Source organism: Caretta caretta, chromosome 1, assembly GCF_965140235.1.
Source record: "Caretta caretta isolate rCarCar2 chromosome 1, rCarCar1.hap1, whole genome shotgun sequence".
Lineage (NCBI taxonomy): Eukaryota > Metazoa > Chordata > Testudines > Cheloniidae > Caretta > Caretta caretta.
In genome coordinates, this window is record NC_134206.1 from 267,738,150 (window position 1) to 267,751,755 (window position 13,606).

At 43.8% G+C, this 13,606-nt stretch overlaps 1 protein-coding gene across 10 annotated transcripts in view; it reads left to right on the forward strand.

Moving 5' to 3' along the window:
- The window catches only part of ANKS1B (ankyrin repeat and sterile alpha motif domain containing 1B), a 770,082-nt gene that overhangs the window by 151,213 nt on the left and 605,263 nt on the right, over window positions 1-13,606 (forward strand). For all 10 annotated transcript variants that reach the window (XM_048835480.2, XM_048835488.2, XM_048835486.2 and 7 more), the window contains one exon: window positions 12,314-12,430. In XM_048835480.2, the coding sequence (XP_048691437.2) occupies window positions 12,314-12,430 (117 nt within the window). The remainder of the gene's footprint in view (window positions 1-12,313; window positions 12,431-13,606) is intronic.

Consider the following 13,606-nt stretch of genomic DNA (forward strand, 5'->3'; position numbering starts at 1 on the left):
GATTGGCCACAGCAGACTCACCATTTTTTTGATGTTCCTTCTCAGCAGGACCTATCAAAAAAGAGATCATAGGGTAATAGGTTGAGGTCTCCCGCTCCTGCTGCTTCATCTCTGGCTCCGGGCCCCTGAAGACACCTGGGAACTGCAAAGCAGCCATTTTGATGGGTCAGTCAGGATTGGCAAACCAGTTTTCATACGTTCAGACCCAAACCTCTCACTTTTGCAAATCGTCTGTCCTACTTCCACAGTGCTTGGTCTGAGAGTACTTCAGACCAGTTGGCCTTGAGCACAATAGAAGTTGGATGTATTCTCCAGTTTTTATACCCTCTGAGGTTTTCAGTCAATTTCCAGTGCTGAGAAATGCCTCAGTCACTGGGCTTCAAACCCTGCATTTCCTGCAATCAGGCTATGCCCATGAGTGACTCACACTCAAGCTGCTTGAAATGCCTTGGGGAAGCTCATACTGGGAGCCAAATTTGCAGAGACTTTAAGCCTTGCATGAAGAAAGATCATGAAGCCAGGCTAAAGTTTCTCCTTGTGGAGGTGGTCTTGAGACCTCCATCTGAACCAGGTTGGTCAGACTCAGCACCAAGTACCTTGGCATTGGTAAGGAGTGTGCCTCCTACTGTGCCTGAGTCCTGACATCATTCACCATCCCCAGTGCCTAAGAAAAGGCATAAGAAGCTGAGTGCCAAAAGGGGGAGATCCTCAGAACTGAAGTCTGCTAAGCATGGGGATAAGAATAGAGTGCAGTCTAAGTCTAAGCACTCCTCTGCTTCAGTATCACAGAAGATGTCACCATTAACTCAAGCACTTAGGCAGGTTCCATCAAATCTGGAGTGAGAAGGAGTTCCTTCCACATCCATGGCACTGCGCCATACCAACACTATCTCAATACCACCACACCATAGACATTTGCGACTGCTAAGGTCCTCCTGACCTTATCACTGGCAGTACAGCCTCGGCACTGATCACCAGAACTGTCTGGAATGGCAGAGGTTAGGTCCTACATTTCTTGGAGCTCCTCTTGCTACCCCTCCGCTAGAGGTTTCCACTCTTCCATGGATCCTGTCACCTGACTACCATTGAGTGGTTGGCCAGGAAGTTACTGGGGACCTCCACCTGTCCAGTGGCCTTTCTGGAATCAGTGGGGCTTTCCCCACCCTCCAGATCGTATTTCAGGCACTCCTATTCAGTGGCATCAGAAAGGCATGTGGCACCGACCCACTGGGCAGCACCCATTCTTGACACCAGTAGTAAAGGCATGCTCCCAGAAGAGACTAGGCAGGAGTTCTCCTTGCTAGTGGACGAGGGAAAATTGATGGTAAGGGCCTTGCTACAAGCTGCTCTGGATGCTGCTGACTCAGCTGCTAGGTCCATGGCTTCGGCAATGGCCATGCATAGGAGCTCCTGATTGCAGTCCTCTGGGCTCTGCAGGAGGCCAACAGACTGTGCAAGACCTGCCCTTTGAGCGATCCTCGCTTTTTTTGGAGCAGACTAATGCTAAGCTCCATAGTTAAAATGCTTGAGGGCAAGCCTAAAGTCCCTTGATTGTACACCCCAGGTCCTTTCAGGAAGAACTTCTGGCCTCAGCAACCCCTCTGGTATTCTGCTCCAGCTGTTTATGAAAACTTGAAGAGAAAGAAGAGTTGAGGTTATTGCTATAGACTACCTCCTCCTTCTACCTCTGCATCGATGCCTACCACACCTAGACATGCAGCAGTTTCTAAGCAGGTGTTCTGATGGGCTGCTCAAGGATGCTGTATTAGTTTCCAGGATGCCAGGCCCCATATTTCCTTTGTTTGCAAACCACTTTTCCTGTTTCTTCAGTGGTTGGTCCCGTGTTACCACGGACTGTTGGGTGTTGAGCACAGCAGAAGTAGATACACCCACCATTTTATTTCTGTCCCTCCTTACCACCCTCCCTCCACATCCCTGTTCATGAACCTGTCTCATGAAGAACCTCAGGTCCAGGAGGTTCAATCTCTCCTTCAGGTGAGAGCCATAGAGGAGGTTCTGCAGAATTTTAGACAGAAGGGTTTCTACCCCCATTATTTCCTAATCTGGAAAGCTAAGGGAGGTCTGAGACCTATTTTAGACCTGTGTCAGCTCAACAAATATCTCAAAAAGATAAGTTTTACATGGTCACCCTGGCTCCATTAATCTCTCTCTGGATCCTGGAGTCTGGTATGTTGCCCTCGATTTAAGAGACACCTACTTTCATGTGTTGATATACCAAGGACATAGAAAGTTCCTCAGATTCGTAGTGACATACTCACATTACCAGTTCACGGTGCTTCCGTTTAGCCTATCTGCAGCAACTCGGGTGTTCACAAAATGTATAGCCATGGTAGCAGTGTTTTTCAGGAGATTAGGTGTGCAGATCTACCCTTAAATGGATGACTGTCTAGTCAAGGGCTGGTCCAAAGCTCAGGTTATATCCAGTGTTCAACTCATTCAATCAACCTTCAAGGCTTTAGGCTCATTGATCAATGCAGACAAGTCTAACCTTATCCTGGTGCAAAGGATAGGATTCATAGTTATGTGTGGGACTCTATCCAGGCCAGAGCACTCCTCCTAGAGTTGAGATTGCAATCTATTTGATCTCTCATATCAGACTTCTAGATTCATCTAGTCACAACTGCCTGAAACTGTATGAGGCTCTGTGATGGTCCTTGCTCAGGGTTGGTAGGATAGCATCTCCTAGTGGCCCATTACCTGTGGGCGGGGAAGGGGGGGGGAAGGAGGGTGTTTGGTAGGGGTCCCCAGGTCCTCCTACGTACCTTCCGGTGGCTGTGTGTAGTATGGGTAGCTCTTCTTTCTCGGATGGCACTGCTTTCTCCCACAGTATGGCCCACCCTCCTGGGCCAGATCAGTCCTATGGCTTTCCCCCGTGGGGGTAGTCCAAGAAAAATAAAGGGCATTAATAAAGTCTGGAGTTCATATGAGAGGGACATGGGAATTCTTCCCTCTAAGTCTTTTTCTGTAGTAGGTCCTCCCTTCCCTCAGGGTGGGACCTTTGGGCAGTTGTCTTAGAAAGAAATTCTGCCTTTCCTCAGCTGCTCTCTGCTGGAGTTGCAGGTTGCAGGTCTGCTCTCTTCCCTGGTCTGCCAGCAAATGGGCTTGTCCCCTCCCTTTTAACTCCCCCTCTAGTTGGTGCATTTCCTACAGGTGTGGTGGGGACAGGGCTGGCTGAGCTCAGAGCAGTTGCTTAACCCCTTGTTGCCCAGTGTAGGGGTTTGTACACCTCATCACAGACTACTAAGACATATGACCTTGTGCACATATGTAGTACAATACACGAGACTGCACCTCAGACTCCTTCAGACACTGCTGGCCTCAGTGTATTCACCACTGTGCTCATGGTACTTTTGTGGGTTCTGATTTTGCTGAATTGGTGGTTGGATCCCCTCAAAGTTTGTGTGGGCATTCCCTTCCTCCACCCTCAACCATCAATGACTCTGGTCTCAAATGTGCTGGCTCTAGAGTGGGGAGCTCACCTGGAGCCCCTCCAAACTCAGAGTCTTTGATCCTTGACAGAGCTCCCTCTTCATATCAACATCAGAGAGCTCAGGGTGATTAATCTTGCCTGTCAGGCTTTCCTACCTCATATCAGGGGGAGAAACCTGTTTGTCCTTACAGATATCAAAGCGATGTTTTACCTCAATGGGCAGGGAGGAGCTCAATCATTCCTCCTGTGTCAGGAAGCAATTCACATTTGGGAATTTTGCATAGCCCATTCAGTCAACCTTGAGGCTTCTTACCTTCCAGTGGTGCAGAACAAGCTATCAAACTGCGTGTCATTTTCCAGTCACGATAAGTGGTCTCTGGGTCCAGATGTAGGCAGATCCATTTTCCCCAGATAGACCTATTTGTGAATAAATACAACAGAAAATGCCACCAATTCTGCTCCCTGCATGACCACAGTGCAGTCTCCATCACAGATGCCTTCCTGCTACTCTGGACTGAAAAGCTTTACTGTGCTTTTCCCCCAATTCCACTTCTACACAGAGTGCTACTAAAGGTCAAGCGGGAACACGCCTGGGTTATATTAAGAACTCACCAACACTGGTTCTACACTCTACTGGACTTCTCATTTGCAACTCCCATCTCACTCCCATTGCACCCAGATTTGATCTCTCAGGAGCATGGATGGCTGCTCCACCCAAACCGTTCATTTAACAGCCTGGAGGCTTCATGGTTAAATTCCAAAGAATAGGCTTCATTGGAGAAAGTTCGCCAGGTCTCACTGAGCAGCAGAAAGCCCTCCACCAGAGTCACCTACTTGTAAAAATGGAAGCTGTTGTGAATCTGAGCTTGTCAAACCAGAATCTCACTATCTATCCAACAAATACTTGACTATCTGCTGCACCTGAAACAGCACGACTTAGCAATTTCCTCTATCAAGCTTCATGTGGTAGCAATATCAGCTTTCCACCCTCACGTGGATAATTGTTCTGTAGTCAAATAGAGTCCTGGAAAGTTTGTACCCTCAGTTAAGGAAGCCCATTCCCTTTTGGGAATTGAACTGGTTTTATCTAAACTTATGAGACTACTATTTGAGCCATTAGTAACGTGCTCCTTACTACACCTTTCATAGAGGTGGTTTCCTAATTGCTATCACTTAGGCGAGAAGGGTCTCTGAGCTGCATGCTTTCACATCCAAACTACTGTACACAGTCTTCTTTAAAGATAAGGTGTACTTATTCTCTCATCTGAGTTTTCTCTCCAAGATAATTTCAAATTTTCATAACAATCAATCAGTATACTTATCTGTGTTTATCCAAAACCACAGTCAAATAGAGATGAGCAATGGCTACAAACATTGGATGTTAGATGAACACTGGCATTCTACATAGACATTATCAAACCATTTCGGCAGCCTACCCAACCATTTGTGGCTGTAGCAGACAGAATGAAAGGTTTTCAGATCTCCTCATAGAGTACAGAGTTACCCTCTTGGGTAACTTTTTGTATCCGTGCTTGTTATGAACTGGCAGGCTGTTCACTACCAGAAAGCTGGGTGCTCACTTCTCAAGGTCGCAAGCATCTTCAATGGCATTCCTAGCACAGATCCCTCCCCTGGACATCTGTGAAGCAGCAACCTGGTCATCAGTGCACACTTTCTCCTCCCTTTAGGCCAATACTAAAGAGATGCTGCCAAATTTGGTCAAGCTGTACTACAATTTGTGTGTATATGAACTCCAATCCCTTCACATATTTAACTGATTGGGAGTCATCAAGAGTGGAATGCACATCCACGATCACTTAAAGAAGAAAAAACAGTCACTAACCTTTTGTAACTGTTGTTCTTCGAAATGTGTTATGCATGTCCATTCCATGACCTGCCCTGCTACCCCTCTACGTCAGAGTTTCCAGAAAGAAGGAAATGAGGGTGCTTGGGGTCGGCTGGGCCCTTTATCCCAGTGACAGTGGCATGTGGCAGCAGAGGACACTTGAACCGCATCTATGGGTACCACCGAGGGAAAAAATTCCAGCATGTACACCAACAGTGGAATGGACACGTGCAACACATCTCAAAGAAGAACAGTCACTAAAAGTTAGTAACCATTTTTTTCCACGTGGCCTCAGCGGGAAGGTGTTTTATTCCCAATATTTCCTAATTCCAAAAGCAAAGTGGGGGGTCTAAGACCAATTTTAGATTGGCGTCAACTCAACAAAGTCTTAAAAAAGATAAAGTTTGCATGGTCACTCTAGCTTCTATTATCCCTTCCCTGGATCCTGGGGACTGGTATGCTGCCCTTGACTTAAAAGATGCCTACTTCCATGTGGCAACCAATTAAGTTCACAGGAAGTACCACTGATTTCTGGCCAATCAAAATCATTACCAGTACTACCTTTTGGCCTGTCAGCAGCTCCCAAGGTTTTTACAAAGGTTATGGCAGTAGTAACTGCATTCCTTTGAAGATCAGGAGTGCAGGTTTAGCCCTACCTAGATGACTGGCTTGTCAAGGTCTGGTCAAAATGGCAAGTGCAGAGCAGTGTTGCTGTGATGCAGTCAACGTTCAATGCTCTGGGACTGTTAATCAACCCAGAGAAATCTCTTCTGTCCCCAGTCCAGAGAATAGAGGTATAGGAGGTGTACTGGACTCAGCTTAAGCCAGGGTCTTTCTTTCGGACTCCAGGTTCCATGCAATTTGTTCAATTGTCATTGGATTGAAGGCTTACCTGGTCACAACAGCATGCTGGGTCATATGGCCTCTTGAACTTACATGGTTCAGTACGCCAAACTAAAACTCTGCAGGACTGGCTGGCATCAGCCTACTTGCCAAGCTGCCATCAATTGACTCTGTGGTATGTGTGGCCTCTCATGTCCTCACCTCCCTAGATTGGTGGACACATCAACCCAAAGTATGTGTAGATATTCCATTTGCCCACCCACAACCAACTCTCACGCTAGTCGCCGATGCTTCAGCCCTGGGATGGGAAGTCAACCTCGGTTCTCTAAAGATGCAGGTTGTATGGTCCTCAGAGGTCTTAGCTTTATACATCATTGTAAGAGAACTAAAGCTGTCAGACTGGCTTGCCAGGTATTTCTGTCACAGATCAGGGAAAGCAACCTGTTAGTCCTCACAGATAATGTGGCGGAAATGTTTTACCTTGATAAGCAGGGGAGAGCCTGCTTTTCTCCATTCTGTCAAGAAGTGACTCTACTCTGGAAGCTCTCAATTGCCAACTCAATATTTCTAGAAGCATCTTACCTGCCAGTTATACAGAATGACCTAGCAGACTACCTGAGCAGATCATTAATGAGTTATCACAAGTGCTCTCTTCGCCTGGTTGTGGCCAGATACATCTTCCAGCTGGTTTTTTTCCCCAAGTAGACCTATTTGCGACAAAGTCCAACAGAAAGTGCCAGCAGTTCTGCTCCCTACGGGGCCACAGTCTAGGTTCCATGACAGATGCTTTTTTACTGGTGTGGTCAGTCATGATCATCTAAGCTTTCCCACCAATCCCACTCATTCAGAGAGTACTGCCAAAAATAAGACAGGACCAGGCCAGAGTCAGACTTGTAGCCCCAGCAGGGGCCCATCAGCACTGGTTCACCACTCTCCTGGTGCTGTCAGTCAAACCTCCAACCACTTCCACTGGACTTGGACATAATCTCCCAGGATCATGGTTGACTTCTCCACTCAAGCCTGCAATCCCTTCAGTTAACAGCATGGATGCTCCATGGCTAGACACTAGAGAGCAGGCTGCCTACATTTGTTAGTCTCTAAGGTGCCACAAGTACTCCTTTTCTTTTTACAGATACAGACTAACACAGCTGCTACTCTGAAACCTGCTAAATAGTAGAAAGCCTTCTACAAGAGTGACTTACCTTGCTAAACGGAGCATTTCTCCATCTGGGCTCATCAATATGGGGTATTAACATCCAGTTCTTCAGTTCAACATATTCTGGATTACTTGTTATACCTTAAACACCAGCATTTGGCGATTAGTTCCATCAAGGTACATCCGGCTGCTATTTCAGCATTCCATCCTAAGGTGGACAATTGCTTTATTTTCTCCAATGTCCATAAGATTTTTAAAGGGCTGAATCAAATTATGCCCTCACGTACAAGACCACATTCCCCTTTGGGTTCTAAACTTAGTATTGTCAAGACTTATGAGTCCCCCATTTGAACTGTTGGATACCTGCTCTCTGACGCTTCTACCAATGAAAGTGGCTTTTCTGGTAGCTTAGCTGGAAGTATGGGGGAGCTGCAGCCATTAATGTCAGGACCTCTGTATACAATCTTCTTTAAGGATGAGGTTTGCCTACCTTCTCATCCGAAGTTCCTCCCAAGGTGGTTTCCTGTGAGCAATCTGACCCTCAGTCCTAACATTTGCCTCCCACTGTGTTGTGACTCAAGACTTCAGAGACGAATCTAGGGTGGGATGAGCTGTTCTCCAATCTTTATTGAAATAGACTCTGATCCCACCTCCTGTTCTATGGCTTGTTAGTCACCAAGAGAGGAATGCACATGTGCAGTCACTCAAAGAATTAAAAACAGTTACTAACCTGTTCCTTAACTGTTGTTCTTTGAAATATGTGGCTCATGTCCATTCCACAACCTGTACCGTTCTACATCGTAGTTATGGCAAAAAGGAACTGAGAGGGGCTAGAGGTAGCTCTGCCTTTTATACCTGCATGCAGTGGGGAACTTAAGCTACCTAACAGGTACCACTGAGAGAAAAAAAGTTTCCAATTGCCATGCTCTGGGCACACAGACACCAAGGGTGAAATGGACATGTGCAACACATCTCAAAGAACAACAGTTACAGAACAACTGTTTTTTATTGGATATCCTCCAGTCAGTAACACCTACCAGAGTTACCTGTCTGATCCGTGAGGAACTTCTGGTTCCTGCTAACATGGTTTGGCAGATCCCAGCAACAGTACAACCAATTTGGAAGAGATCTGGCAAAAAATATAATGTCCCCAACAAGGACTATGAATTTCTGTTCTCCCATCTCACACCTAATTCTCAGGTGGTTGAGGCAGTGAATGAGCCACCCAGAAGGCCTTTCTTTGTTTCCACGGTTAGGACTCCAGCTCAATATAGAGAAATCCATATTAACCCCAGTACAGAAAATACATTTCATAAAGGCATCCTTGGTCATCTCAAGAGGCCAGCCTTCACATCAACCTATTGAAATGAAAGACAGTCAGGAGTGCCTGTCTTCATTTCCAGCTTCTCATTAGAGGAAAGTTTATTGAAGTCATGACAGACAATGTAGCCTGCATGTTTTATATTAACAGGCAAGGCAGAGCAAGATCCACCTCTCTGTGTGTCAATGCAGTAAAGATATGGAATTGGTGCATAGTCCATCACATTCGCATTTCAGCAATATACCTTCCCAGAGTGCAAAACTCCCTGGCCAGTGTTCTCAGTTGGCACTTCTCCCAGGACTACAAATGGGAATTGGATCCATGAATACTAGATGACATATTTTGAACAAGTGGACCTCTTTGCCACTGCCACAAACAGGAAGTGCCATCTGTTCTGTTCAAGAGGGGATTGAGACCCCCATTTCTTGGGGGATACCTTCCTTCTATCTTGGTTGAAGGGTCTGTATTACATGTTTCCCCCATTGCCTCTAATTTTAAATGTGATGAACAAGATCAGGCAGGATAAAGCCAGGGTTATCCTAATAGTCGCAACAAGGCCAAGACAGACATGGTACCCTTACTTGTTTCAACTGTCTCCTTGTCTGGTGATCAATCTTCTGTGCATCCCTTGTCTCCTCTACCAGGCCGTCAGCCAAGTACTTCATCCCAACCTATAAATTCTCTGTTTCCAGGTGTGGCTCCTCAGTGGTTTGCAGGGATAGAATCTACCTGTTCTGAAGACGTACAGCAGGTATTTTTAAACAGCAGAAAAAAATTTACCCATAATATTTACTTTCAGAAGTGGAAAAGATATAACTATTAGTGTGAAAATCAGCAAGTTGCACTTCACTTTCACTTATCCTGGATTATCTGATACAACTGAATAAAACGGGTTTATCAAGTAGCTTAATCAAGATTCATTTGGCTGTGACAACAGTTTTTCATTCTCTAGTTGAAGGGTTTTCAGCATTTTCTCAACCTACAACTGTAAGGTTCATTAGAGGTCTGAAGAACCTCTTCCCTTAAGTGAAGACTCCCACTCCAGTTTTCAGAGTAGCAGCCGTGTTAGTCTGTATTCGCAAAAAGTAAAGGAGTACTTGTGGCACCTTAGAGACTAACAAATTTATTTGGGCATAAGCTTTTGTGAGCTACAGCTCACTTCATCAGATCTTAATCTAGTTCTCAGAGGTCTCACAAGACCTCCATTTGAACCAATGGCAATCTGTTCCTTACTGAACCTGTCTGGGAATATTGCCTTGTTAATAGCTATTCCTCAGCTCTTAGAGTTAGAGAAATTAGGGTGTTGATAGCTGATCCTCCCTTACGGTATTCTTCAAGGACAGGATTTCCCTATGTCCACACCCTAAATTCCTACCTAAGGAGTCATCTGAATTTCATCTAAACCAGACCCATTTCCCCCCAGAAAACCTCGTAGCTCAGGACAGGAAGCTTCTTTGCATACCTTATATGCCAGAAGAGCTTTGGCCTTCTATTCAGATAGGACCAAATCATTTTGGGAGTCTCCTAGACTATTTATCTCCATTGTGGACAGATCTAAGGGATCCATTATTTCTACAAAGAGACTATCAAGATGGATTTCAGAGTGTATTATCACTTGTTATGTTTCCCATTGTGATGGCCTTCACTTGGTCAGGCCTTAGAACCTTTGATATGCAGAGGGAGGGTTTGATAGGTGAGCCTGGGCCCTTCCACTCCATCAGGCTCTGGCCCAGGGCCCTGTGAAGGCAACAGATGGGTCTGACACCCAGGAGCACCTTAAAGCTGCTATCCCTGTGCCACTTCCTACCACATCCTATTGTCCAAAGTTCACAATCTGTAACAGGAGGCTATGAAGGGGGACAGCTCATCACTTGGCACCTTTGAACAGCTGGGCATGGCATAGTAGCTCTCTCCCTCTTGGGGTGGTGGCTGCTTCCTCTCATGCCTCGGCACTACGGCCAGATCATTTCCAAGTCTCTCCCCTTCCGGGGTAGTCCATAAACAAAACACAGGAAGCCGACACAAATAAACTTGATTAGTAGATGCGGGGAATGCCTCCCTCTCTGAGCATAACAGAAGCAGGTCATCTCTTCCATCAGAGAGACCTTCAGGCAGTTGTTGAGGGGAGAGCTTCTGTCTTCCCTCAGCTCTTTTCTCACAAGCTGCAAGGTAGATATCCTTTCTCTTCCCTGGTCTGACCACAAGCGAGCTTTTCTGCTCCCTTCTAACTTCTCCAGTTCGTGCATCTCTGCTGGTGTGGTAGGGCAGGGCAGACTGAGCCCAGAGCAGTGCCTTAACTCCTTGTTGCTCACTGTGGGGTTTGTATACCCCATCACACCCTCATTCTATAAAAAAGGGGAACATATGAAAGTCCAGCCAGGAGAAAATTGCTAGTCAAGAGAGTTTATAAATGTCACCCAGGAAACATACAGTTGTAAAACTCTTCAAAGAATTCTGAAAGATAAGATGCTTTACTTGGCATATATTGTTTCCTTGCTTATCCCAGTCTTTGCCACAGAGGATTATTTTTAATGTGGAGTTTTATTATTTACATTATTATTATTGTTGTTATTACTAAACTTCATAACCAGGCTAAATTAATATGTTGCTGACCATGGATATTAAACAGCTTGGGAAGATTTCACTGTCAAGGAAATAAGCCAGTTATTGATTTATAGAATAACTGCCCACACTACAAGTGAGATACCAGTGAGTTAACTTCTTGTGGTTCTCTCCCATATGTTACTATACGTACAATTATCTCCTCTTGTTATTAGAGTGTCTGCATAAGCAGATAACACGAAACCAAAAGGGTGAGGAGTCAAAATATCTTTGTCTAAACTAAGTCTAAACTATCTTTGTCTAAACTGAATCACTTAGAAAAACGAAGTCATGTAGCACAAGTTAACTTATTATGTATTGTTCTTATTTAATGTTTGTATTACAATAGCACAGAGAGGCCCCATTCAGGATCAGTATCTCATTGTGCTAGGCAGTGTGCAAACATGTATTAAGACAATCAACTATATACAATATGTACATTTACATATTTGTTATAATAAATTAAATCAGGCTTCGTCTGATCATCATTCTAGCTATAATAAACTGGCTGATCTCTTATAAGCATTTAAGCAGAGTTGATTCCTGAGGAGAGATTGGAAGGAGGAAAGGGTATGGATCAAATCAAGAAGTTAACGTTTAGAATACTGCATTTTCTAGACTGCCAGCTAAAATAAAGTTTAGGAGGATGTTGAGCGTGCATGTGCATGTAACATGGCATATTTGATCGCCAAAGTATTAATAAGCAATATAATTTTTTTACATTCATTAGCTAATTTTAATAAAAATAAATATCAGTTTAAGAAACAAAGATTGAAAAATGTCTTTCAACAATAATAACAGAATAGAGCATTTGATATGTGCATTTTAAACAGAGAGAGAGAGAAAAAAATCATTGCAGAAGCCAGAATTGATTAATTCTAAAACGAGATTTTAATATTTTCAGCAAATTAAATGAGGTGACTGGCTGGCCATTATGATGCTTTATAATATTTAAAATAAATAACACTGCACAGCAGTCAATTGTGCATGGGAAACTGAAAAACAGAAATACCTTTTCATGAGAAAAAAAGTTGACTTATTTTTGGTTAGAAAAAAGATGTATTTAAGACTTGTGGTGTGTGTTTTTAATTACAGAGTACATAAAAACAGGAAATGCAACCATTTTGGAGGAACCTGCACAGGAATGCCTAGTGCCAGAACATCAGTCTTGCATTTTATCCCCAGAAGTTTCTCCATCTCAAACGACTAAACGTAAATATTTCTGTTTTATGACTGCAGAACCTAAGCCAAAGATTATCTCTCTAATAATATATTTTATACTACTAATAAGAGTTTATTTTATACTAATATACATTAGAGAGAAAGGAAATAAAGGAAGATATTGACATTAAGAAGCTTTATTTCTCAGGGAAACTAATGAGCTTGCCTCCACACTCCAATAAATAGAATAGCCGATTTTCTAATATTTGCAATATACACAGTAATGAGTGTTTTGTAGGAAGTAGAGAGCTATTAATGGACCATAATACATTATAATGAGTTTGTCTTATCTCTTTTTAAATTTGTTTAATGTTAAGATACAACTTTCACACTGAAGCAAAATAGAAACATGCTCTATGTGCCACAGGGCTTTGCTGGCACTTCCCCTTTAAGTGCCCAACACCGTTTACTCTTGCTCTCACATGCAGCTAGCTTCCCCTTTATTCCCCCCCTCCTCCTGTAAAGATCACTTTTATATGTTGCACTCCTATTCTCCAGGCAGAGAACTCTTACACCATGACTTTCTTGTACCATAACATTACTGTGGTCCCTGGGTGGTTTCTCCTCAGGTTACGCACTCACACACTCTGCACAGGACCAGAGTTTCATACTTCCCTTCCCCCTCGTCCCCTTCCACAGTTAAGAGCTCTCCTGTGTATGATGCACTCTGTTTAGAAATACCCCTGCTGTAGATACTCTCCACAACTTTGGTAGAAGCAACCCTAAGTCTGGCTCTTGTCACCCCAAAAAGAAACATTTCCCTATGTGAAATTCTAAAGTACTCTCTGGCAATAAAGCTTTATCTTTTCACTTTTACTGCTTTCTTCCCCTGCAAGAATGATCTAGACCCATCAGAAAACTCAACTTACTCCTGAGGGCCAGATTCTGATATTCTTAGTCATTTTGAGTAGTACCTTACTCCACAAGTAGCCCCTTTGATTTCAGTGGGATCATTCCTAGAGGAAGGTTCTTTTTAATAAAAAAGAGTATTAGAATGTGGCCTGAAATTAATTAATAGAAATTTAAGCATAAAGTTTCCTTTCTTTTTAATAGTAAGGTCTTGGTCTTACATTTCTTGTTTTCACATTCAGGATGTGAATAATGTAAGAAAATATTATTAATTTTGTTTTTTGAGTTTTCTTTAACTGGACTTTTAAAAAAAGGCAC